The sequence below is a fragment of the Gouania willdenowi genome, chromosome 9 (genome assembly GCF_900634775.1).
Source record: "Gouania willdenowi chromosome 9, fGouWil2.1, whole genome shotgun sequence".
In the NCBI taxonomy this organism is placed as follows: Eukaryota; Metazoa; Chordata; class Actinopteri; order Blenniiformes; family Gobiesocidae; genus Gouania; species Gouania willdenowi.
In genome coordinates this window covers 17,181,237-17,204,533 of record NC_041052.1, presented here as the reverse complement: position 1 = coordinate 17,204,533, position 23,297 = coordinate 17,181,237, and the positions used below count along the sequence as shown (strand labels likewise).

Below are 23,297 nucleotides of genomic sequence, written 5' to 3'. Positions count from 1 at the left end.
CCGTCCTATTGATCTACCATAAATCTGAATTAATACAGCTACACAGTCTGTCAATCAGTCTGCGTTTTTTGAAGATGAACTACTGACCATCATCCAGCGCAGGTCTCAGTAGAGCCGTGTCTCACACACACTGTCAATGTCACCATCAGTGATCATGCATAAATTACGCATCTGATCTGCTGATTCTGGCCTGACATCAATACGACACAAGACTTTGACAGTTACTGTAAATCATGGACTGAAAGATCACTGGAGCAGTGAGTTCGAACAAATATCGATCCATATATCCATCTCTGCGCACAGCTAACCCCTCCCTCTCTCTCTCTCCCTCTCTCTCACACACACACACGTACTGGAGACTTTTTTTTCCATCTCGCTGTGTTTTCTGTCCACATTTACGACAACGATGATGTCTACGTGTGTGTTTGCACCTCCTTCTCAGTCGTCGTATTTTCTGGTACTAAAACTATCATCGCAAACAGTTCCAGATTTCATGAATCGCATTGCGTCCCCTGCATTCATTTATTTGCATTCACTCCTCCCATATTTTTGTTACCCCTGGGTTTGTTGTGTTGTGTTGTATTGTGTATTGTCCCGGCATTAAGAGAAAGACAAAATTGTCACTGAATAAGTTTTTTAAAGTGCCCTTTGCTAACTAAATGGGCCAATAATATCACCTGAACACAAACAGCCAGTTAACCTAAATGTTAAAAAAAGATTGATGAATCAGCGTTAAAGGTTGGGTAGGTGATTTTCGAAAGCTATCATGATTTTGAATGTAGCCTCCCTGATGGCTCCGCCTTTATCCCCCTCCAACCTCCCCTCTGTGCTCCGTCTCACTCACATGCACGAGCACAGCTGCTGCAGTGAAGGAGCTCAGCTCATCGCTTGTATTGTAAAGAAACTTTGTTGTCTCATGTCTCATTCAGCAGTAAGTAAACAAACTTCACCATTATACATGTTAAAAAACAGCGGTGACGCGCTTTCAGTGTGGGCTTGTGCATGCGGGAGATCAAGAACAAGCAGGGAGACAGGGAGACATGATTGGTTAAAAAAAAACGGTCCGTTTTTTTCCATTGGTCGAAGTTATTACAGATTTACAGCTGCTACAGTTGACAGATTTTTTTTGTTCCTTTTTCAGAACACATAGGACATAAAGACAATTTCAACCAAAAACTTATAAAGTGTATCTGGAGAAAATCGCCTACCCTAGCTTTAAAGCACATCTGTCTCTCACTCTGAGTGACATCTGTCAAATCTGCAGTGTTTCAGCACCAAGGACAGCGCAAAGTCATCGCTAATTTAACCACTCTCATCATAGATGTCACGTAAACGTTCAAAACACAAAAAGACACATACTAAATAATAAATTAATTAAATCATGACTATAAAAAGACTCCAGTGATCTCTTCTGGTCCAAACAACGCTGAAATATGTTAGTGATTTGATACTGAGAGACTTGGGCATATCTGAGCAGAGCTCTGCATCCAACTTTAGCTCTAGTGTGATTTTATTTTTAAACAATAGCCGCTTCTTTCAGTATGAAGTAACCTTATATAATCATGATCAAATGACATCACCACCGCTCACACATCAGGGCTTCAGCGAGCTCCAAAAACAGCTTGGATGGAGGAGGAGAAAGGGGAAGTATTTCAGTAGGTAAGGTTATACTGATGGAGCGCTCTTATGAGAACAAACCTCTGTGGCTGCTGGCGGAGCTTTCTGCAGTGGCTGAGTGTCCTTGTACGCAGCTCTCCATGTTTGCAGTTTGCTTTTGTGGATAACACACACACACTTGGTGTATAGCGTGTGTGGGAATCACATCTCTGACTCGTTTTGCTGTTGCATTAGATCGATCACAGAGCACTGCAGCTGTCACTGCACTGCATGTGTGTGATTCACATCTTCATTGATTGTGTGCACGTGTATATGATTTGCGTTCGTGAAGGCCTCACACAACCATTTCACAATAAACTGGTTCAAACTGGACAGGGATCGAAATTAAGTTAAAGTGTTAAGCTATACATTACGAAGTCCAAAGAAAATTAACTTATGTATATATACTTAAGGTATGTATATTATGTACATATACATGAATTACATGGTTAATATTGTAAAATTGTTAAATATTATTATATGGATATTAGCAAAAAAGCTATTATCGAACATCTCTTGTTGCTATATCGGCCAGCTCTAATATGTGTCGTGGAACTGATGTTAATGTAGTGCTCCTATGTGCTAAGCTGATCAAAACATAATTGCTGGTATCAATTGCCTTCCCAGTCTCAGAAAAAGACCGTACATTTAAAGGTGCAGTCTGCAACTCATTTAAAAATGACTTTTTGTCATCTTTGTTAAAGCTGTCACTATGTAAGGACAGCTTTACATCAAACTAGTAGTTTGTGTGAAAAAAACAGGCTCATTCAGTCCCCCCTGCCGCTCCTGCAGCCTTTGGCAGAAAGAGCAAAAAGAACCAATCAGAGCCAGGATTGTGTTTGATGGGCTGTCTGACAGCTGTTGCTCACATTCCCCACCCCCTAACCGGAGCTGGAGCGGCGTCTTTTTTTTTTACAGTGTATGGTCTGGAGGAGTAGAAGATGGAATTAGCAACTTTTCTGGTTGAAAGGTAATTATTGCTGCTTGATTTACATTGTTTGATTTGTAATTGCTACACTAGAACTCTGTGGTGCATGTGTTGTTCATATGCACGCAGCAGCCTCCGTGTGAGCTGCTGTAAGTGACACTGTGTTGTTGCTGCTGCTGCTGAGGTGTGTGCTCATTGAGAGAGAGACACGCTGTAGTAATATGCTTAACAGAGCATGTTATATTACTTTGATGTTGCTGTCGGACTAACGTTAGCTTGTTAGCGCCTCTGAGGGAGGGACTTTGGAATGTTCAGAGGCAGGGCAAGAAAGCAGCGGGGAGGCAGGGATCTGAGAGTTGCGGACTTCACCTTTAACCGTCTGCAGTAGTTGTAAGTTGACATGCTTTGGTAGAGGCTTTTGCTCTAAGCTTTGAGTTCTTTAAGATTGGGCCAGAAGCAGAATGCAACATTAGCTAACCAGAATACACTATCAGTCAAAGGTTTGGACACACCTTCTCATTGAATTTCAATGGGTAGCATTTCTGAGATGCATTAAACACAGGAATATGAAATTTGCTTCTGCACAGACTTTAAACAACTGCATGTCAAACATGCCTTAATTAAATTTCTTTTTTTCTTCTGTATTTCTCGATTTCCCTTTGACAGGAACAGATTTATTCTTGTCTGTAAAACAGAAAAGCCAGTCAAAAAGGTTACTTTCATTACGTGCCACTGACAACTTCTGACCTCAAAGCTAATATGCGTGCTGTATAAAGACACCAGGGCAACCACTACTGCATTCTGACAGTATTCAGGCTTTTGGGCTTTGCACAGACATGTTTTTGTCTGTTTTTGTTGTAGTCATTGTTCTCAATGATGGCTGATGTCATTGACAAATAACCGTGGGGCCCCTGTTTAAGCGAACATTCAGTTTTTAGCTATGATGTCTTGTGAGTTTTATGACTGGCCAGGCTCCAACATTTTATATCAATATATGAACTCAACAGAGGAGCTCATTTACCATTTGATTGTTAAGTTTAGTTTTTTTTTTAAAATACCTATAACTAAATTGAATGCCCTGACCCCTTTCTGCAGTAATAACCAGTTCTTTCTGCTGAGGTGGAAAACATTAAACATTTATAAAATAAAATAAGCAGCGGTCATACTTCCTGTTATGCTTCAGGCGGAACTTTTCATAAGAGTAAAGACCATAATTAGCAAGAGTAAAGGCGACTTTAGGGAGAGCAATGGACACCAACTGTGTAGTGTAGTGAGTGCACAGAATGAAAGTGAAACTGTTTCACTCAGAAATCCGCTGCTGTTCGTTCTTGACTTATTTTACATTTTGTCAAAAAACAAACAAAATTATAACTGCTGCGCAGCAATTGTCCAGGCCATGCTATTTTAGACAATACAAGATAGCAGCTGTTGGCGTGTAAAAGCTAATTTCAAATGGCTGTCAAAAATTCAGTTAAGACAGAAATAAAAAAATGAAAAAATACACATTGCATCTCGATGAGAGATGCAGCAAAATAAAAAATCTTGGCCCAAACCTCATATCGTAATGAGGAAACCAAGGCTGAAAACCAAAACACCGAAATGAATTATTTGTACCGTTGCATTTATGGTTGTGACTGTGTAATAATGTCACTACAATCAAGACATTGCAATTTTAAATCAAAGATTGATTTATCAATTTTTCTAAGGATCAGAATCGTTTTAGTATTTACTGACTGATGAAGTGAGTGTGGTTTCTACACTTTCAGAATAGTATTATTTGTTAAAATATTTGGATTTTTGCATTAAAACCTCAAACTTCAAATGATTTTGGCTTGTCATTAAGTCAAATACCTTCATCTCAGATTCTCTGTTACACAGTGATTGTGAGCTATGAACCAATGCTGTGCTTCTTCTACAACTTATTTAAAGGGGTTTGTGTATTTGGAGGGACTGAGATATCTACAACTCAATTAGTTGGTCATTTGCACAATGAGTCATGTTTCCTGTAATTATGGAACCCAGTCACACTTCTGTCACAACAGTGTGTAATGAATAAACAAATTGTATTTCTTTACATTTTATTTCATGTTGCAACAAATAAATCACAGAATTACTGGGTTGATACAGGAAGAAGTAAGTCAAATATAATATTTTTTAATGCCATTTTGTTTTTAATGCCCAAATACTATATTTTATTGCCACGCTGCTGTGCGGACACAGCTTCTGTTCCCGGGTGAACATGGTGCTTAGTAACCTGTTGGCCATGTTGTTGCCCAGCATGGACCAGAACGGCCTACTGCTGCGGCAGGGCAACCAGATTAACGCTGAGAGGAAGATGCCTGGTGCAGGCTGGGGAACCACTTAGCCAACAGGTTACTGAGCACCACGTTCACCCGGTACCCCCGCCCCGCTCCGCCCGCACTCCCTGCACATCACCGATCGCTCCCGCTCCTTCCTCTCAAACAAAATGCTCAGGCATATCCAACAGGAGAAACTCTCAAAGCGGGTGCTGGTGGTACTTCCACCACCGTCCTGCCTACGAACGCTCCTGGTCAGGTGGTCAGTGAGGTTGGCCAGGTGAGCCGGTCTCAGCCTCTCCACCTCCAGGCTTCTCCGGTACACATCCAGAGCTTTGCTGAATTTCTGTCCAGCACATCAGCCAGCTTCACCATCAGCTCTAAGCGGGTGTCGGGGTTCCTGGTCGCGGCCAGCTGGAACTCGTAGATGTCGACAGCCAGGTCAAAGTCTTTTTGTAAAATACATCACACATCAACGTAGGACATTTTAAATTAAATGTTTTGGAATTTATGTTTGAACAAAAATATTGGGGGGGGGGGATTAAATTAGTTAAGTTTCAATAATGGAGGTTTACACGTATGCTCAGAATGGTTGTTTGTGACGTTTTGGAGGCTTCTTACATCACTAACCACCACTATTGGCCCCGCCCCTCCTATGAAAACTAGCACCCGTGGACTATGTAATGTGTAGTTGGAGTAGGTTGGATTGAGAAAATTGTTAATAGAGTGGTATAGTGAGTATTGAGTTGGTAGTTAGCATAGCATAGATTAATCTTTGGAGATTTTATAATATAGTCTTAATCACACTGTTAGATTAGCCAAAACCTTGGGTTTAGTTACTCTTTAATATCCAAATGAATAATGATAGTAGTAGTAATAATAATAATAATAATAATAATAATAATAATAATGCATTAGATTTTATCATAGACACTCAAAGTCGCTTTACATAATCAAGACATTATTTTTTCACTTCACTTAGTGGTGGTAAGCTACTATTGTGGCCACAGCTGCCCTAGGGCAGACTGATGGAAGCGAGGCAGCCCATAGTGCGCCATCTGCCCCTCCGACCACCACCAACACTCATTCACACATTCATTCATACTAGGCAATGTGGGTGAAGTGCCTTGCCCAAGGACAAAATGACAGATACCACTGGGGTGACTGTTCCCCACTGTGGCACCTGGATTTCTCATTGGTCTCCCATCCAACTACTAACCAGACCTGCTTAGCTTCAGAGATCTAGCAAGATCGGGCAATGACAGGCTGGTATATGCCAAATAAATACATTTTTATTAAATTTGATTACAAATATATTTTTTTTATCTTCCTATAAATAATCAATAAAAATCATGCAACAGTGCTGTATTACACATGTACTGTAATTACACACTGCGTTACAATGACATTAGTATGAGCAGCAACAACCTCAAGAAATAGCCACGATAACAGATGTAAATAAATAAATCAAAATTAATTTTAAAATATACTTGGAACAAAACTAAACCTCTAATTATATGTGTAATGTCAATCGTGAAAATGTACAAACCTCCCAGGTCTGGGACAAAGCTCTTCCTTAGTTGATTAAAGACAACTTGAGTCCGCAGGAGCGGATTGAGTGATTTTGAGTTATTAGTTTGATGGGATAACGGCCATGACCTGTACTGCTCGCGTGTGACCTCGGCGAGGCTGCAGGCGGAGGATTGGGTCACAACGATTGTCCGAGTACCGACGTCACTTCTTTTCCACTTCATCTTAAAATAATCCACTTCCATCCTGAAAGCACTTGCTGCTCTTCATCCTCCCACATCATAGTTGTTGCCTTCAGCTCAAACACAGTCCATCCAATGGGCTCAGAATAGAAAACAGCTTTTATAGCAGAAAGGTTTGTTGTCTTCTCCTCCATCGTCTGCTCCTCTGTTCGTACTTCACTCCCTCTGGTTTACCTTGATCACTTCTTTTGTTGTCACTGACATATTTTGATACTTTCAAATTGTAAATAAAAACAAAACAATGAGACACACGGCACACTTGGACTGTAATAAAATCCCTTCGCACGCCACCATTTGAAGGTTAATGCACATATAATGAAAATACAATGGTTCAAGCTGCTTTCACACAGGGATAGTCTAGGACTTGGTTTCACTGAGCGGAGAGCAGCCTATTAAACAGATTGTTATCACCTTTCCTTTTCTGCTCAGTCTATCTTTTGCATTCCTGCTCCTTAAGAAACCTGCTTCTGCATCTTCAACAAAATTTATTTCTGTTGCTGTTTCTCTGACCTCCACGCTGTCAACTCTTCCCACTTTATCCAACTTCACCAGTTTTCTCTTGAATTCCCAAACGTGTGATCGTTCAGTTGAAGTGACTCCGGTTCTTTCTCCTCAGTCGATCCTTTCTTTCTCTCAGTGCAAGTTTTCCTGTCACAGCAGCTTTTCGTCATACCTCCTCCTACTGTGTCACACGTAATAGAGAAGTTGCTCTATCCCATCACAGAGCTGTTCCTTTTCTTAACGGTGAAAAATGTCAGAGAGCTACAGGATGAGCCACATCCATCACACAAACCAGGAAGGCCAGAAAAGCACAGGGAGACACTTTTAGGAGAAACACTTAAAGGAACATAGCGCAGGATTTGAACAGGCTGTGTGCTGCATTATGTACTGCCAAATTTCCAGCACAGTCTTGAGGACATGAAGTCAAACGACGCTGAATGCGTCATTACACTTATGAGTCTTTTTTCTTGATTGCCCCAAATCTCCTTTAAATCTTCATCAGTTTAGGCAAATCACTAACTAATTTTCAACTGGACAGAAATATTTTCTTTGTATTTTTCCATAACAAAAGATGGGCTGTTTCTGTCCTAGTTTATTTATAGATGTGGATTTATTTTTAGATAAAGATAAAAACCACTCTAGCTTCAGAGTGGAAGGATTTAAACTCATACTGCAAATTAAAAATCTGTCATGAAACAAGTTTGGCTGTAGTTTTAAGAAAAAAATGCCTTTCAAAGGACAAAAAGTCTAAAAATTGGCATATTTTTAAAATTAAATTACAAATTATCTATTCATCCAACCTGATTGTTCCTGTTTAGGGTCACGAGGGGCTGCTGGTTCTTTTAATTGAAACAATAAGACAATTTGAACTTGTAAATTTGACACAATAACATAACATAAACTGTGATGTAAACAGAAGACCCTCCCCTTTATCCTTTGACCATAGATTTAGCAGATTTGGAGGTTTTTCACATTCGTGGCATCTGCAATGTTAGTAAATCTGAATTTTTGTAACTTCCTCTCAGAATTTTAGAACTTCTGACACCATGAACCCAAAAAAAAAAAAAAAAAAACTCGAAACTGATTGCATTTGGAGGGGATATGAAACAGCCGCTGTACAGTGATGGTAAGGTACATTTTGACATATAGTGCAATATTTGTAAATGCTGATATTCACAAGGACACAGATATTGGTTACAAAGCACGATGCCATCAACTTAAAAGCCGTCAGTAAACTAATGCACCGTGTTCAGTCTGACTTTGATCAACAAAGTAGTCACTGTTGAGAAATGTATTGGTTTTTTTTGGATCGGTTAGTTTAAGAAGTGGGGAAAAAAGTCCCATTTGATGCATCACTTCTCTAGCGTATCATTTTAATTAAAAGAACAATGAATTTAAGTTAAGGTTTATTGATTTCTGTAAAGTACGTGTCACATTCTCACCTGATGAAGTTTTCCATTCAGACCCAGTCATTTCCCTTTATGAGCTCACATCTCCTTGACTTTGGTGTTGCACTGCTGGCAGCGTGTTTGATATACGACGGCCTCGCTGGGTGACTAATGTATTCTGTCAGAGCTGCACAAACCTCAGCTCGGGGCTCAGCCAACCACGCAGCGGGCACATTCATCACGTGTTGGAGGTGACTGTGCACGATGGGGTTTGTGCACGTGACGATCCACCTGTTAAATAGACGATTAACAGGGCGCAGGGTCAACAGCGGGGTTAGCATCTCAACACATCAGGTTTTAAACATCTGCAGGTCTTACTTTACGAAAACAACACAATAGGTCCATAAGTCATCATTTTTTAAGTCCTATTTTTTTTCCAACACCATCTTATTCTCCAAACGATGCTTGTTTTGTCTGTAATGTCAAATGTTTTATGACAATGATGACCCTGCATTTTTATTTATATTGTAAAAAAAATTGTGACTAATGCTTTATAATGTCCACATGTTACTTTCAGAGGATACAGAAGCACTGCATGCAGACAGTGTGTGCTCGATGTCACAGGACCTTAGAAAGGACATCAGAGCCTCTACTATCCTGTGTCATGAGCAAAATACTGCACACATTCCCTTCAACAGAGTATGAAAGATTATAATACCCTCCTTGATATTAACACCCATGTAATTCATAACACTTTTTTTTTTTTACATTTTACACATTTACTGTACTGTAATGTACTAGTATACAGCATGTTACAAAAAATAAACATTATGTTGAAACATGACGATGTAAATATTTAGATTGCAGATATAAATATACCAATTATTAGTAATCAAGGAAACTGATTACCGATATTTAGAACCAATATTCATTTACTGTAAAAAATAAAATTTTTGTGTAAAATTAAAGAGACTGAATATAGTATACTGTTTTTTTTTTGTTTTTTGTAGACTGATCTATGATTAAAACATAAAAGACATTAAACTAAGAGTAACAGACCGCTGTATAAGAGCCAAAGGAGCACTTTTTAAAATGAACTTACTGTATGTCATCGGTGGAAAAAACGGATAATACCATTTATTATAAAAATGTAGAATTTTGGCCAATATTATCGGCCGTGCCAGTTATTGATATATTGTCCTGAAGCACTGTAAAGTTCTCTCACATATTGTGACTTATGTCTGGTCATAAACTCATCAACACAGTCGAGAAGAGAAAAGATGGCTAGATGGATAGATAGATAGATAGATAGATAGATAGATAGATGGATAGATAGAAGCATTATTGACACTGTACAACATATACAACAAAATTAAGGTGCTCTCCAAGAATGAGGAATGACACATAACACACTTACATAAAAGTGTGTAGTAGCCATTTTATACACAGCACTGTTGTTGTTGCATGACAAAATGCTGAACTTGACTAATGATATTTGCAGGTGTGCATGAGAAAGGTAAAACACCATTTAAAGTAAATGAATGTGATTTACCACAGCGATTCTTAACTGGTGGGTCGGGACCAAAAAGTGGGTCGTGGACCTGTACTGGGTGAGTCATGGACAGCTGGTCAAAAATAAATAAATACCTAATGTCTGTCTCTTATGATGGACTTGCCTTTTATTTTGAAAGGAACTTTTCTTTGACAGGCATGCTGTGTAATGCATGTTGCACAGGAAAATATATAGATTTATGTTTTAAAAATTATTAATGTGTGTTTTCAACAGCTATTTTTGAAAAACTAAATTTGGTTGGTTGAATTTAAAAAAAAAAGAAAAAAAAAAAAGTGGGTCGCGATTTAATGACCGTGGTAAAATGTGGGTCCCAAGGGGAGACCAGTTGAGAATCCCTGATTTACCACATATGAATTGATTACTTTTTTCATCACAAAATCTCCTTTTTTGTATTTTTGCAACTGTACTTTGTATTGCATTTCCGCATGCAGATTACATATAAATATTCAAATCTTTATCAGATAGTAACACATGCTCAAGCTTAATGAGTAAGCAGCTGACTGCCTCAGGACAGGTTTCTCATGGCGGATAAAATCTTTAGAATTACATTAGCTATTCCAGATTAAGTTTGGAGTACCGAGGAAACTTAAATAAGTTAACTCCATCCTGAGTTGTTTTCTTACAGTAAGCAGCTATACGCTATCGAGGCATTTTTGAGACCAACTTTTTGATCCTTGCTAACTCCGTACACATCATTGGTATAAGCTAATATAATGTAATAATTTGTAGAAGCACCATTTAGGGTGTGTTTTAGCATCAACATTAAAAAGGGTGACATATGGAGTTTAATATAAGTTAATGATATGTCCCCTAAAGAGGGTACATTTCTCTCCATTATGACTGTTATTAGAGTATCCACACATCCAATAACCTCTCAGCACCTCGTGGCATCTGAATGCCTGTTTGTAACTGATGGTCTTCATGATGGTCCTGACCTTTTGACTCTTGACGTTCCTTGTAAGGATGACGATTTGATTTATGAGCTCTTCAGTGCTGATGCACAACCTGAACATCCATCAGCTGTTAACGAGCCTCACATCAGCACCAGCACAATCTGTGGGGAGGAGCCAGAGACCACTGAATTCATGGATCAGCATTGAAGCATCAGCACAGTACATCTCATCATTATTTGCTGCGCCTTGAACTGTCCTCTTCGATCCCTGCTGGTAAATGGTCTGCGATGCTAATTCCAGGGTCGGCTGGAGGTTGACAGCTGACAGTAAATCTCCATCTTAATTCCAGAGTGGAGTGGTGCAAGGATAGCAAGGACTCGTTTCCAAAACAAATAGCCGGCTGTGAAAACAATTTAAATATCTGCTGTCTCATGCATTTTGGTAAAAAATTTTCTAGAGATTCCTGCTTTGATTTTGGGAGATGCCAACAATCTACTGTATACGTCATCTTATTTATCTTCTTACTTTGTTTTCTTTGTCCTATCTTTATTGTATTCGACAGGCACCTTAAACAAATACTACGGATGTCCCGATACAACTTTTTTTTTTTTTTTTTTTACTTGGATACGATGCCGATATTTCAGCCTTGAGTATTGACCGATATCAATCCCATATGATCAGCACGAATCATACATACTTTTATTGCTTATTTTGTAGTGTGGAATGTTAGAAAAGGTTTGATCAAGTGATGTTACTCAAACAGAGAACAATAGTCAACAATTCAAGTTCACTTCAGTTATTTTTACTGTCGCTATATGGTGGGAACAACTGAGGGCGGGGACAGAAACAACAAACACTTATCGGAAATTTTAGATGCAGTCCGCTGCATCTGCAGGCCCAGGGCAGTTCCTGGGCTTGCAGTAGCGTTTTTTTTTTTGCACATACACTGGTCTACGATGCACTGGCACGCCTTGGGATGTGGGATAAAACTCATACTGGGCTTAACCTTAGACACGTTAATCCCAAATACCTGCTTTAGGTACTACCATTCACTCATTCCCCCTGTTCACAGCCACCACCATTATAGCTAAGCTTCACACTTGTCACCATACTGGCTGGATTACTCAACATAATAAGCACAATATATTCTACAACCTCACATCTCACCCTCACTGCAAAACAGTCTATTCTTCCCCACCTTTTCTATTTCCTGCCTTGAGTCTCTTCTCCCTGCTCCCTTTCCCCTCCCCTTCCCCCTCCCCCTCCACTTAGGTGTAACACTGCTCTCCCTTTTTATGTCCTCCCTATAATAAAAGATTTCTTACCCTTCTTTAGGGAGGGCTGGTGATGGTCACAATTAAGCAATAAAATAAATCAATGTATTTTATTGCAATAACAAAATATGCATTGCTGTCTCATAATTATTGCACTTCCTGTGGTGTTGACCTTTGACAGCATGTGCAGACAAGTAAAAAAAAAAGAAAAGAAAAAAAGATGCAGTCCGATTAAATCCGATATTAGTTTTCTGGCTGATATCGGACCGATATCCGATATCAATATTGGATCGAGACACCCCTAATAAATACATTACCCCACAAGGGAAAAAGAAGCTTTGCTACACATTTATCTGAAATTACTTAGTCCCTTAAACATAGAAGGGAAACACTGGTATAAAAGCAGACCGACAAGCAAACAAACACAGAAATACAATACAATGCAAGACAGATTAAGGACAGATGTATAAAAACATGGGGACAGACAAACACACATACAGCTGGACAAACGGCAATCAAACCAGAAATTACAATAAAGAGTGTTCAGAACAGATGTAGCATTATACTTTAGGCAAAGGCTAAATAGAGCATGTATCCTTTGGCAATTTAGTGTAACATTGTAACAATAAAATCAGAAGTATAAAAATAAGTCCTGACAGCTTCCCATCCTATAGTCAATGTTGACGCTCAGATTTCCAAGGCACCATTTTTTGTCGTCACAGTTAAAACTATTATAGTTTGTCATGTTCTTAATAATTCTGAGAAGCTTTAATGGCTTTAATGGAAAATGGTTCGACTTTTTCAATGATAATGGAATCCCCTCTCGATGCTGAGCTGACAACTGTATGGTTCTGATGTCAGAGCAGGGCTCACAAAGGTCTGCAAGTGGAGTGGCATTATTGGGAGAAATATATTTATTAAACTGAAAATATGATTAAATGGTCAAAGGTCAGTGAGCTGTGTTTGTGGAGGATATTGCAGTGATTACACTACCTGGGTGTCCTGTGTACGACCTTAACAGCTTATCCATACAGGGATCCTAAAGGATTTAGTGTAGTTGTTTTGGTCATGGAATACTGATTGGAAAACCAAATTTTGCTGTCAATATAAGATTTAGTAGCTTCAGTTGTAAGAAGGTTTCTGATGTGACCAAAATGTGCTACTGTATATATTATTTGCTTCATCTTTTTTTCTCAATCGTGTTCTTGTTTTCATCAAAGTTTGTCGCCATTGTTTATTTTAGTCAAATAATTTGCTAACCCAAATCAGGAAAGACTCGTTGGTACTAGCCCGTTAAAAAAAACTTAATAGAAAAGGGTAATCTTATTTCCACAAACGCTAATCTGAGTATAAATCTGTTTTCTTTTCTGCCTACAGCGTTTCTTTCCATTCATCTTTAGCCACAGGATAAGGTCACCAATTCATGAATTTCTCTAAATCTAAGTGACTCCTACCCTTTTCCTTTCTGTTTTTGGCTATCTCAACTGCTTTCCCAGTGGCATCACTCTGAGTCACGGCCTCTTCACAGTCTGTGCCTCAGACACACAACGGCTGAGCGATGTCTCAGCATATGCTCAGGACCGCTGAGCCTCATCGCTTTGAACAGTCGAAATACAGGATGTACAAAATCACTGCAGAAGGCACGATTAAAAGTAGGAACAAACTTTAGCTCAGCATAAAGTAGGACGTGAGTGCACATGTACAGGAACATTACGTGTGTTTGAGCCAGGAATTACTAACAGGTTTAAAGCTGAATAATAAAACTATCATTTAAAAGTGCAGGTGCCAACTGTAAAGTTGCACATGACAAAATAAACAGCAACATTTAGCAACAAACCACATTTAAAAAAACGTTTTTAATGTTACTTTTGACCTGATTTGACCATAAATATTTGTGATTTTTTTTTTCTTTTCTTTGTAGAAATAGAATGTAAGAATGCACCGATTGATTGGCCCGACTGATTTCCCTTATTTTGGGGGAACGGCGATTGGCCGATTCTTGTATAAGAAACAAATCTCTTCCGTCAATCTTTTCTACTTCCGCAAAGGTGTTGTCAGCCACTGTCTTCTTCTGCTGTGAGATGACTGAGACCCGCACACCAGGTCATTTGTGCATGTGTGTGCTGCACATGCCTCTGCTACACAGGATAACAACAATAGTCAAACGGAGCACGGTTAGCTTAGCATGTCGGCAGTATTACACAAAAAAGAGAAAGCAAAGGATCACAATTCATAATTACTGTAACACGGAAATAAGTCTTGGTGCAGCTGCAAACAAAACGCTACATTATTCACCGTTTAAGAAACCACCACACAACAAAGGGCCGATTCACTAAAAGTTTAGGGGTATTAAAACGTGTGCAAGTGTAACTCTGCTTAGAAGTGCGCGGCTGCTGCACGTCGCAATTCGCCCTCATTTCATTTAGTGTGTTTCCCTCTAATGAATGTGTATAGTAGGCGGAGCTCACAAGACGAGCAAAAAAATGGGAGAATGACATGCAGTTAAATTAATGCAGTGGGCGCAATGCAATTCATCAAACCAGGAACTGTTTGCGGTGATTGTTTTATGCGCCGAAAATAGTACGACTGGCAAGAAGGTGCAAACACACACACAGAGATCAGCTGCACTGAATAAACACAACGAAGATGGAAAAAAAAATGCTCCAATTAACCTATCTAGTATAAGAACATTTTTTAAATAAAACAATAGTCAATATTGATAGCCATTGAATAAGAAAAGTGTGTGTGCGTGTGTGTCCGTGTGTGTGCGTGTGTGTGCGTGTGTGTGTGTGTGTGTGTGGGAGAGAGAAAAAAAGCTGAACGAGTCCAGTAGCTTTGGTGCAGAGAGGATGCTGAATAGATGGAGAGATCCATGGATGTCGCTTGGGACGCACAGCTCCAATGAGCTCCTGTGTCTTTCTCTCCATGTTTTGACCATAAAACTCTTGTGTCGCGTTGATGGCAGGAGCGTCAGGCCAGAGTCAGCTGAGCAGCATGCATAATTTACGCAGCGATGGCACAATATTCACAAATAAGAGCGTGCATGACTACTCAGGAGCCAGACCATCTTCAATTGGTGCAGACTGATTGACAGACTGCGTTGCTGCATTAACTCGGATCAATGGCAGATCAATAGAACGGTTTCTGCCTTTTTTTTATGCAGTGATCAGAGCAAAGTTACAGGATCTAACGGAGCAGCCACTTTATATTAGGGGGAAAAAATAACATAAGATTTTAAAGTTGTTTTAAAAAAAAAAAACATTTTTATTTGTTTATTTATGTTTGTGCAGCAGACAGAGAAGTCTGTCTCCAATTGAACTTCCTCAAATGTCATTGTGTGCTTCTGTGCGCCTCACCTCTCCACATTGAACCGCCACAAAACGCTCATTTAAATACGGTGGTCTCCACCACTTCTTACGTGCACTAATGATTGCTGCAATCTTAGTGAATTCCTTGCAGCAGCTGAGGAAACTGCATCACCAAAGGAGTTAGGGACACAATTGATTTACCATCCTTTATTTCAGAGCTTGGTGAATCCGCCCTTGAGTGTGCAGCATTTGAAGCTAGCAATCAAGCTAATGCTAAGGTTAAAGCTAGCGGAGCAAAGAGCCAGTGGACGCTGAAAGCGCTTATCTGTGAAAAGAGCAAAGCTGATACGAGGAAAATGATGATGCACCCCTAATATAATGTCAATGTTAAATCTAAATTTTAAATGTTAAATGCTAAATCTAAACAATGAATTTGCATATTGGCTAAATATTGAGTTTCATCTGTGACTTTTAGATTTAACACTTAGATTTGACATTTAACATTTTGATGTAACATCGACATTTTTATGATTAAAAACGATATCACAAGATATATGTAAATCTTGTCAAAAATAAACAAATAAATTTTTTTAAACATAGTTTGTTGCTAAATTTTGCAAAAAGTTGCTGTTTATTTTAGCATGCGCAAATTACAACCGGCACCCCTTATTCATGGGCTGGAAAGTATATCCCTTTTAAGGACGCTGTATTTGTGATTCCCCTGTTTGTGATTGTTGCATTGGTTTTCTTCATCAGTCGTGCAGTCTTACAGTAAAGTGCATGAAATGTGGACGCAGCTTGAAGGTCACACAACGGCAACGTCTTCATTTTGCAGCACAGCAATGAATTATGCTCCAATTTACTGATATTAACGTCTGAATCTGATTTTGATTGCATTCACTGTTTTCCAAACAAAGACTAATGAAGCCAAATTAAATCTCACTGAGGGACTGTGGATTTTAGTTTTTGTTGTGTATGCAACTTAATGAAAAGGTTTCCACAAGCCATGAAATTATTTGCATGGATCTGTCAAACTGTATAAATGTTATCTGCCTAATTGAGTATATGTAATTGTTGCAGCACTCAGAGGCATCATTTATCTCCTGTCTGGCACTGAACTGCTGAACGTCACCGAGTACAACAGAAGTTAACAACCGATCTGTCTTCAGGACCTTTTCCCTCCCTGTTAATGAGGGAGGGAACCCAAAATAAGAAAAAACCCTTTCCTTTTTTTTTTTTTTTTTTTTTAGCAACAAGTTAAATGTAAATTTGGTGTAGGTAGATATGACTCATTTACCGTCATAACACAAACCATCACAGGAGATAATGGAAAATCCAAATTTAAGGCTTTTACTGTTAAAAGGAGAAAAAAATGCTCTTAAAACAATGCCAAGCAATATAGTAAACACGTTTTCTCATTATGCACAAATTAATCAGAGTGCAATTTTATAAAAAAAAAATATAATGTATTTTCTAGAGGTACACACAAAATAAAAGAAAAAATATAAAATGACAACAAAAATGCACAAAACGTCAACAAGAACACACAAGATGAAAACAAAAACCTTGATTTAACCAGGAAAATCCCATTGAGAGTAAGAATTTAAAGAAGTCCTGGCCAAGCACACATACAAACAGTTAAACGCATAGCTAAACACAAACAACATTTATTTTTAATTATTCATAAAAGAGGCCTTAAACCATCTCAATATTGATTTAAAGTGTTCAATGAAATCACCTCAGTTTCCATTTTTGTTTTGCACCATTAAAGATTGGTCATTCCAAAATGCTGACATGAATGTTGATATTTTGGCCCTCGGATCAGACGATCAACTTGATGTGGTTCGTACTCTGATTTAAAAGTGGCCCATTTCACATTCAAATTATGGAAAGCCAGGATAATTTTCCATTTGAAAACCTGACTGTGACCAACTTTTGGGCACTGAATGACCTGTTGAAAATCTCTGATGTAGAAACACACGCAATCATAATGTTTCCCTCCTAAATCAGGTGCTGAAGGGCTGCAAGCAGTTAACCATGTCGGTGTGTTCGATGGGTCGGATCCCCGGAGGCTTTGTCACCAATCAGGTCTACAGCTGGGTGGATCCTCAGGGCCGCAGCGTGTCGCCTCCACCAGACAGCCACGAAAACCATCAAGGTCCAATAATGGAGGAGAGGACGGTAGGAAAATGAATCAAGTCCTTTTCACTGTGCTCTCACCAAGGCTTTCTTTAAAGATGCTGAGTAACCAACAGAACCCCAGCTGTGCACTTCTAACTTAAACTCCTGTAAACAATAGCTTTTTTCCATTTTTTCAAAAGCACATAACCACTAAAATGTTTTCAGAACATTGAATGCGCAGTACAGTAATAGCACCTCTAGAAATGTGGTGGATACTTTAATGGTGGCTTTTTGTTGTTTTTTTTTTGAGTCAATGGAAATCCTCTTATTTAATATTATTAACTTGTTTTTCCAGTATTTCTAATGTTTGCAGTGACTGCATGCATACAGGAACCTCCAGGTGGGCAGTAGGGAGCTCTGTTATTAGGCTACATCTAGTTAGTAACTATGACATCTGTGCTACAGAAGCTACTCTGCAAAGATGAGCAGCACACCCGCTATGGATTGGGCTGCCTGTGAGCGCTTTAGAACCGATGTGTGGCTCATGACTGCACCCGCTTCTTGTTAAGAAAAGTAATGGAGTGTGCTTTTATCTATTAAAGTCACCAATAGAGCAGAAAATAGTTGGTAGATGTGTTACTTTTGTGGAAAATAGTTGCTGTAAAGTCTGAAAACTTAAATTACCATTTTGTTCATATCATCAGGTCTGGTTGAATATATAAATAGAATAAAAATAGAAAAAACAAAAATTACATTTTGTGTGTTTTTGTTGTTTGTGTTTTTTTTGTGAATGTGAATTGTCATTCTGTATAGTTTTTTCTGCATGTATTTTTATTGTGTTTGGGAATCTTTGTTGTTTTCTGTGTTCTTGTTTTGTGTATTTTTGATGACTTTTTGTTTTCATTTTGTGTATTTTTCTGTCATTTTTGTTTTGTTTTGTTTTTGTTGTTTTTGTGTTTGTGTTTGTGTTTTCATTGTTGGGGCGACACACAATTAGACCACTGTTAGGGCTACCAGTTGCCCATGTCTGATCTATGAGAATGTTGTTGTTAAGACTGCCAAAGTTAAACAGAAATTCTACAATCTCATCACACTGGCTCTTGGTCCAGTTTGTGGAGAAAACCTTGAGCTTTCACTGTGATGTGCAGTGTAGCAGCTCCACTGGAAAACTGCTGCACAAGCACTTCAGTGCATCCAGTGGTAATAAAGGCAGTGCTGCAGGTTGGAACGGTTGGTACTGATTTACATCTCCTACATTAACCGTTGGCAGGGCACAGTAGCCAAAGGATACCTGAGGAAAGTGCTTACACTTTGTCATACTCACTCGAGCTCAGATGACCTGGAGGAGAGCTAATTAAAGCAGGAGCACGGAGGAGGCGTTTCTGGACGGGAGCCTGAGAGGCTCAAACTGCAGCGATGGATGATTTGCTGGCTGCTCATTTGGCAGACGTATAAATCTTTGACAGAGCGGGAGCTGAACATCTACAGTGGGCCAAGTATCTGCTGCAAGAATCGACTCTGCTCAGATTCATTTCCAGCTTTTGTTTGAGTAGCATGATGCAGTGAAATTATTTTTGAAGGTGTAAAGAACAATACTAAGTTGCACTGAAAAATCTGTCACTTTCCAATTAATTTAAAATGTTCCTGTCAAAATGCACAGATGAGTCGCTCCTGGCTTTAAATCCCATGCCCAGATCAGGCTCCTGATTGGCACTTGTTTTTGGCAATACAGTGCCTCTTTTCCTATAACGTACGCTATTGGTCGAAGAAGGTGCCAATCATCCAGCGACTCAGGCTGCAGACCTGCACTATCATGACCCTACCTTGCAGACCTGCACTGAGATGTTCCCTCCACTGTCGTGACCTGTCTTCCGCTTTCAAATTAAAAGCGACTGCACTGTAAAGTATGTAGTTTTTGTTGCCTTTCAAAATAAAAGCGATTGCACCAGAAATTATGTAGTTTTTGTTTCCTATGTGGATATACTTTATTTCTTGGGGATTTATTGTATTTGTATATAGTATTATGATTTATGTGTCGCGGGTGTGCAGACCTCCACGGAACTCACTTGAGACTTTCAAAATAAAAGCGAATGTACTGGACAGTACGTAGCTTTTGCTTCCTATGTGAATACACTTTATTTCCATCCATCTTCAGACGTGTTACTATGATTTCTGTCTGCACTGCGCTGACCGTAAGCCTTTCAAAATAAAAGCGAGCAAGCGAGCGTACAAACAACTAATGAACACTTGGCTATTCTATAATTTGCAATTTTTTTTTCAATTATCTCCTTTAAAAACTTAATTCTTTAATTTGAATTAGCAAAATGGACAGCTTTTTGCTTTACTCTATAAATCTTGAAATAAAAACACCTGAAAAAAAACATGTTAAAAACATGTTCAGACAGGCTTATGGATATTAATTATATATATATATATATATATATATATATTGATTTGGCTGTGTAAGCTGCTATCTGGAGTTTCTGAGAAACGTCTCGATGTCCCGCCCTAAACAGCCTCACTTCCTCCCACTGCATCTGCCAAACTACCAGAAGCCACGCCTCTATTTTTCTGCACGCTCATTGCGGAACATAACAAGGTCTCATCGGGTCGCATTGATATAGGTCTATGGGCCAAAATCATATTTACCTGTTTGTTGTTGTGACGCACGGCCTTGTTTCCATGCACAGTTCCGCATTCACTTTGATTGACAGTCTCAAAAATAGGAAGTTGAAGCCTACTGGCTGGTCGCACTCAGTGATCATTGCCATTTGTATAGGGGTCTATAGGACGAAGGAGGGACTTATATACATTAATGTATATGAATGACTACCGGTAGTAGACCATAGTATTTCAGGAGAATCATACATAAATGTAGATATCAGCTTTAAGGAATAACTCTCAAAGGATTTCTAAACTCTTCTGTTATTATTTCTAAAATCATGGTTGCCATTTCCCATTTTTGAAATAGGTGTTCTTCACTGAAAAGTACATTCCCTTAATTTTCCTTTCCCCTATTACCAGCCAAACCACATTCGCTCAGATTTATGAGAACAAACATAGGGACAAATACATTTATCTTACCTTTAAATGAAATGCCACCTTTTAAATATGATTATAAATGCCTCTGCAGCCTTGACCATTTTCCTGGTTTGACGTTGTTGCACAGAGGGCAGTGAAACTGGCTGCAACATGTCGTACAGCGTTCTGCAATAGGCTTAGAGCCAGCCGGAATGATAGATATATGCATCTGTAAAAGACAAATAACGTTGTACATTATGTGGTAAGAAATAAAACAAAATTATATATTGTATTGTGTTTGAGCTGTAAAATGGCACATTTAAGTAAACATGTGTTACAGTTCACATGCACATAACGGCAAGCTTATCCCAGCATAGATATATTTAAATAAAACACCCATGGCTAATCCTAAAGTTAGCCCAGTTAGCGCTTGACAGTGCAAGTCTGCAGCCAGACTTGTGGCAATCACAGTATGCTTAGGCAGGTTGTAGTTGTAGTCTTGTGACTGTTAACTATAATAAACAGTTCCACTGTATTCTGAGAGTTTCTAGAAGCATCTACACATGCCTGCTCCTTCTCACTGCTTCACATTTGCAGCTTTTTATGGTCATTGTTTACACTAATCAGGCTTCTGCTAGCCGGTTACGCTGTCATCTGTACTTTACTGAGTAAAAACCAGAGTGGATCCTTCATGATAGCAACCATATTATTTTCAGAAATTGATTACTGTTTTTCTCCAAGTTCTTTGCTAAGTGAGAGGTCATAACTTTTGTGAATGATTCACATTTAAAACTGTAGTGAGCAACCAGTGCTTTTCCTTCTTCCTTGGATCAGCCAATCATCATTCCACTATAAACGCAGCCCTTAAAGGGTGGGACTTCCTCTTTCCCTGCAGCTGGACTTGTTTGGTAGTGTGTGCAATGTGTCTTTTGAAATGCTTAATTAAACATCGACACTCATCATCAGCTCTGAACCAGTTCTTACCAAACTCATGTCAAAGAATATAAATACCAGAACTCAGTGAGCGAAAACCTTTTTCCTGTGTGGAATCCTAATTTTCAACATTTGTTAAAGTGTATTGATTAGAAAGTTCAGACATTTGTGGAAAAATTCAATCATTAAAGTAGGAAGTAAATACTTCAGTAAGGATTCTTAAAAAACCAACCTAAGTACAGTAATCCTGAATCCAATAGTGTAGACTATAATTGTATAAACAGGCTTTTTGCATGCTTTCCTTGTTTGTGTTTTTACATCACAGGTGTTTATGTCCCTGCAGGTGAGCCTAAGCATGGACGATGGCCGCTCTCTGGGCCTGATGATCCGAGGTGGAGCCGAGTATGGATTAGGGATCTACATCACCGGGGTGGACCCTGGATCTGCTGCAGACGCTGGAGCATTAAAGGTAGCTCCACTCACCCAATCACATGCTCTGTTAGCTTAGCTACAGTATGCTAACCCTAGTCGTTGTTTCTTCTCTAACTGCACAGTGCAGTCTGTGTATTCATTACCTTACAGTTACACTAAGGCAAACTCACCATAAACCTGGTGGTCTTAAAGGATTCTGTTTAAATGCACTTGCTGGAGAAAATGATCCGGAGAGCCTCAGGACTCAGTAAAAGAGTTAGAATTTTACAAATTACATTTACCAACATTCTCACTAAGCAGAAGAACATTTTGACATTTGAATAGTGCAGATTGGGTAAGAATTGGCGGAGTAATAGCAGGTCAAAGATTGCATTCCCACAATAATAAATAATTTGGAAAAGAAAAGTGTGAATGCTTCCTTCATCCTCACTAATTAAAAGTTAAAAAGAAACTAAAAAGTAATTTAATACAAACTGTAAAAATGTATGCAGTAAAATTAATACAAATAGGAAAATTGAAAACTGAGAACTGAGAAAACTCTAAAGTGCCGTAAGGTTTTTTATATTTCATTTTTGTCCTTTTGCGTTTGTCATAAAACAAAACCAAACTAAACAAACTGTAAAGTAGTATATTTGATGGCTTGATTTAAGTTAAAATGAAAAATTCCTCCTTCGTTACTTCCTGTTGTGAGCCTTCCTGCTACCATGGAGCTGCTCAGACCTGTTAGCGTCTGTTACCTGCCCGTCTCAATCTCAGCTGCTCTGTTAAACATTTGTCTCAAAAAGTGGGCCAGCACAACTGGTCATGTGCTATTTCTTCTTCTGCCTGAGGCCAGAAGAACAGGAGCGTCTCCCAGTAAACAACACGACTCCCATTATATTGTCACACCATGCTCTACTTAGAGGTAAAACTAAAACAGCCCTCATGGCTGCATTATCCTTTATTTTGAAAATACACTGAAAATAATAAGTCAGATGGTCAGACAGAGGAGGATGCTTTACACAAATAAAACAATTGCAAAATCAAAATTAGAAGTTTTTTTTTAAAAGATGTAAAAGCCAACATATAAATAAAATAAAAATCAAACCTATAGACCATTTGATTGTTTGAAAACATTGATGTTTTTTGTTGGCCTGGAGGCAAAACCACAATTGTCTTTGTTTGGAATCCTGTAAAACTTTAATTTACGTCCACTAACGT

General features: G+C 38.8%; 1 protein-coding gene across 1 annotated transcript in view; it reads left to right on the top strand.

Moving 5' to 3' along the window:
- LOC114469432 (whirlin-like) overlaps positions 1-23,297 on the top strand; it is a 60,259-nt gene that overhangs the window by 24,304 nt on the left and 12,658 nt on the right. Inside the window, exons 2-3 of the mRNA XM_028456944.1 lie at positions 17,601-17,771; positions 22,009-22,134. Coding sequence (XP_028312745.1) covers positions 17,628-17,771; positions 22,009-22,134 — 270 coding nt within the window. The 5' untranslated portion in view covers positions 17,601-17,627. The remainder of the gene's footprint in view (positions 1-17,600; positions 17,772-22,008; positions 22,135-23,297) is intronic.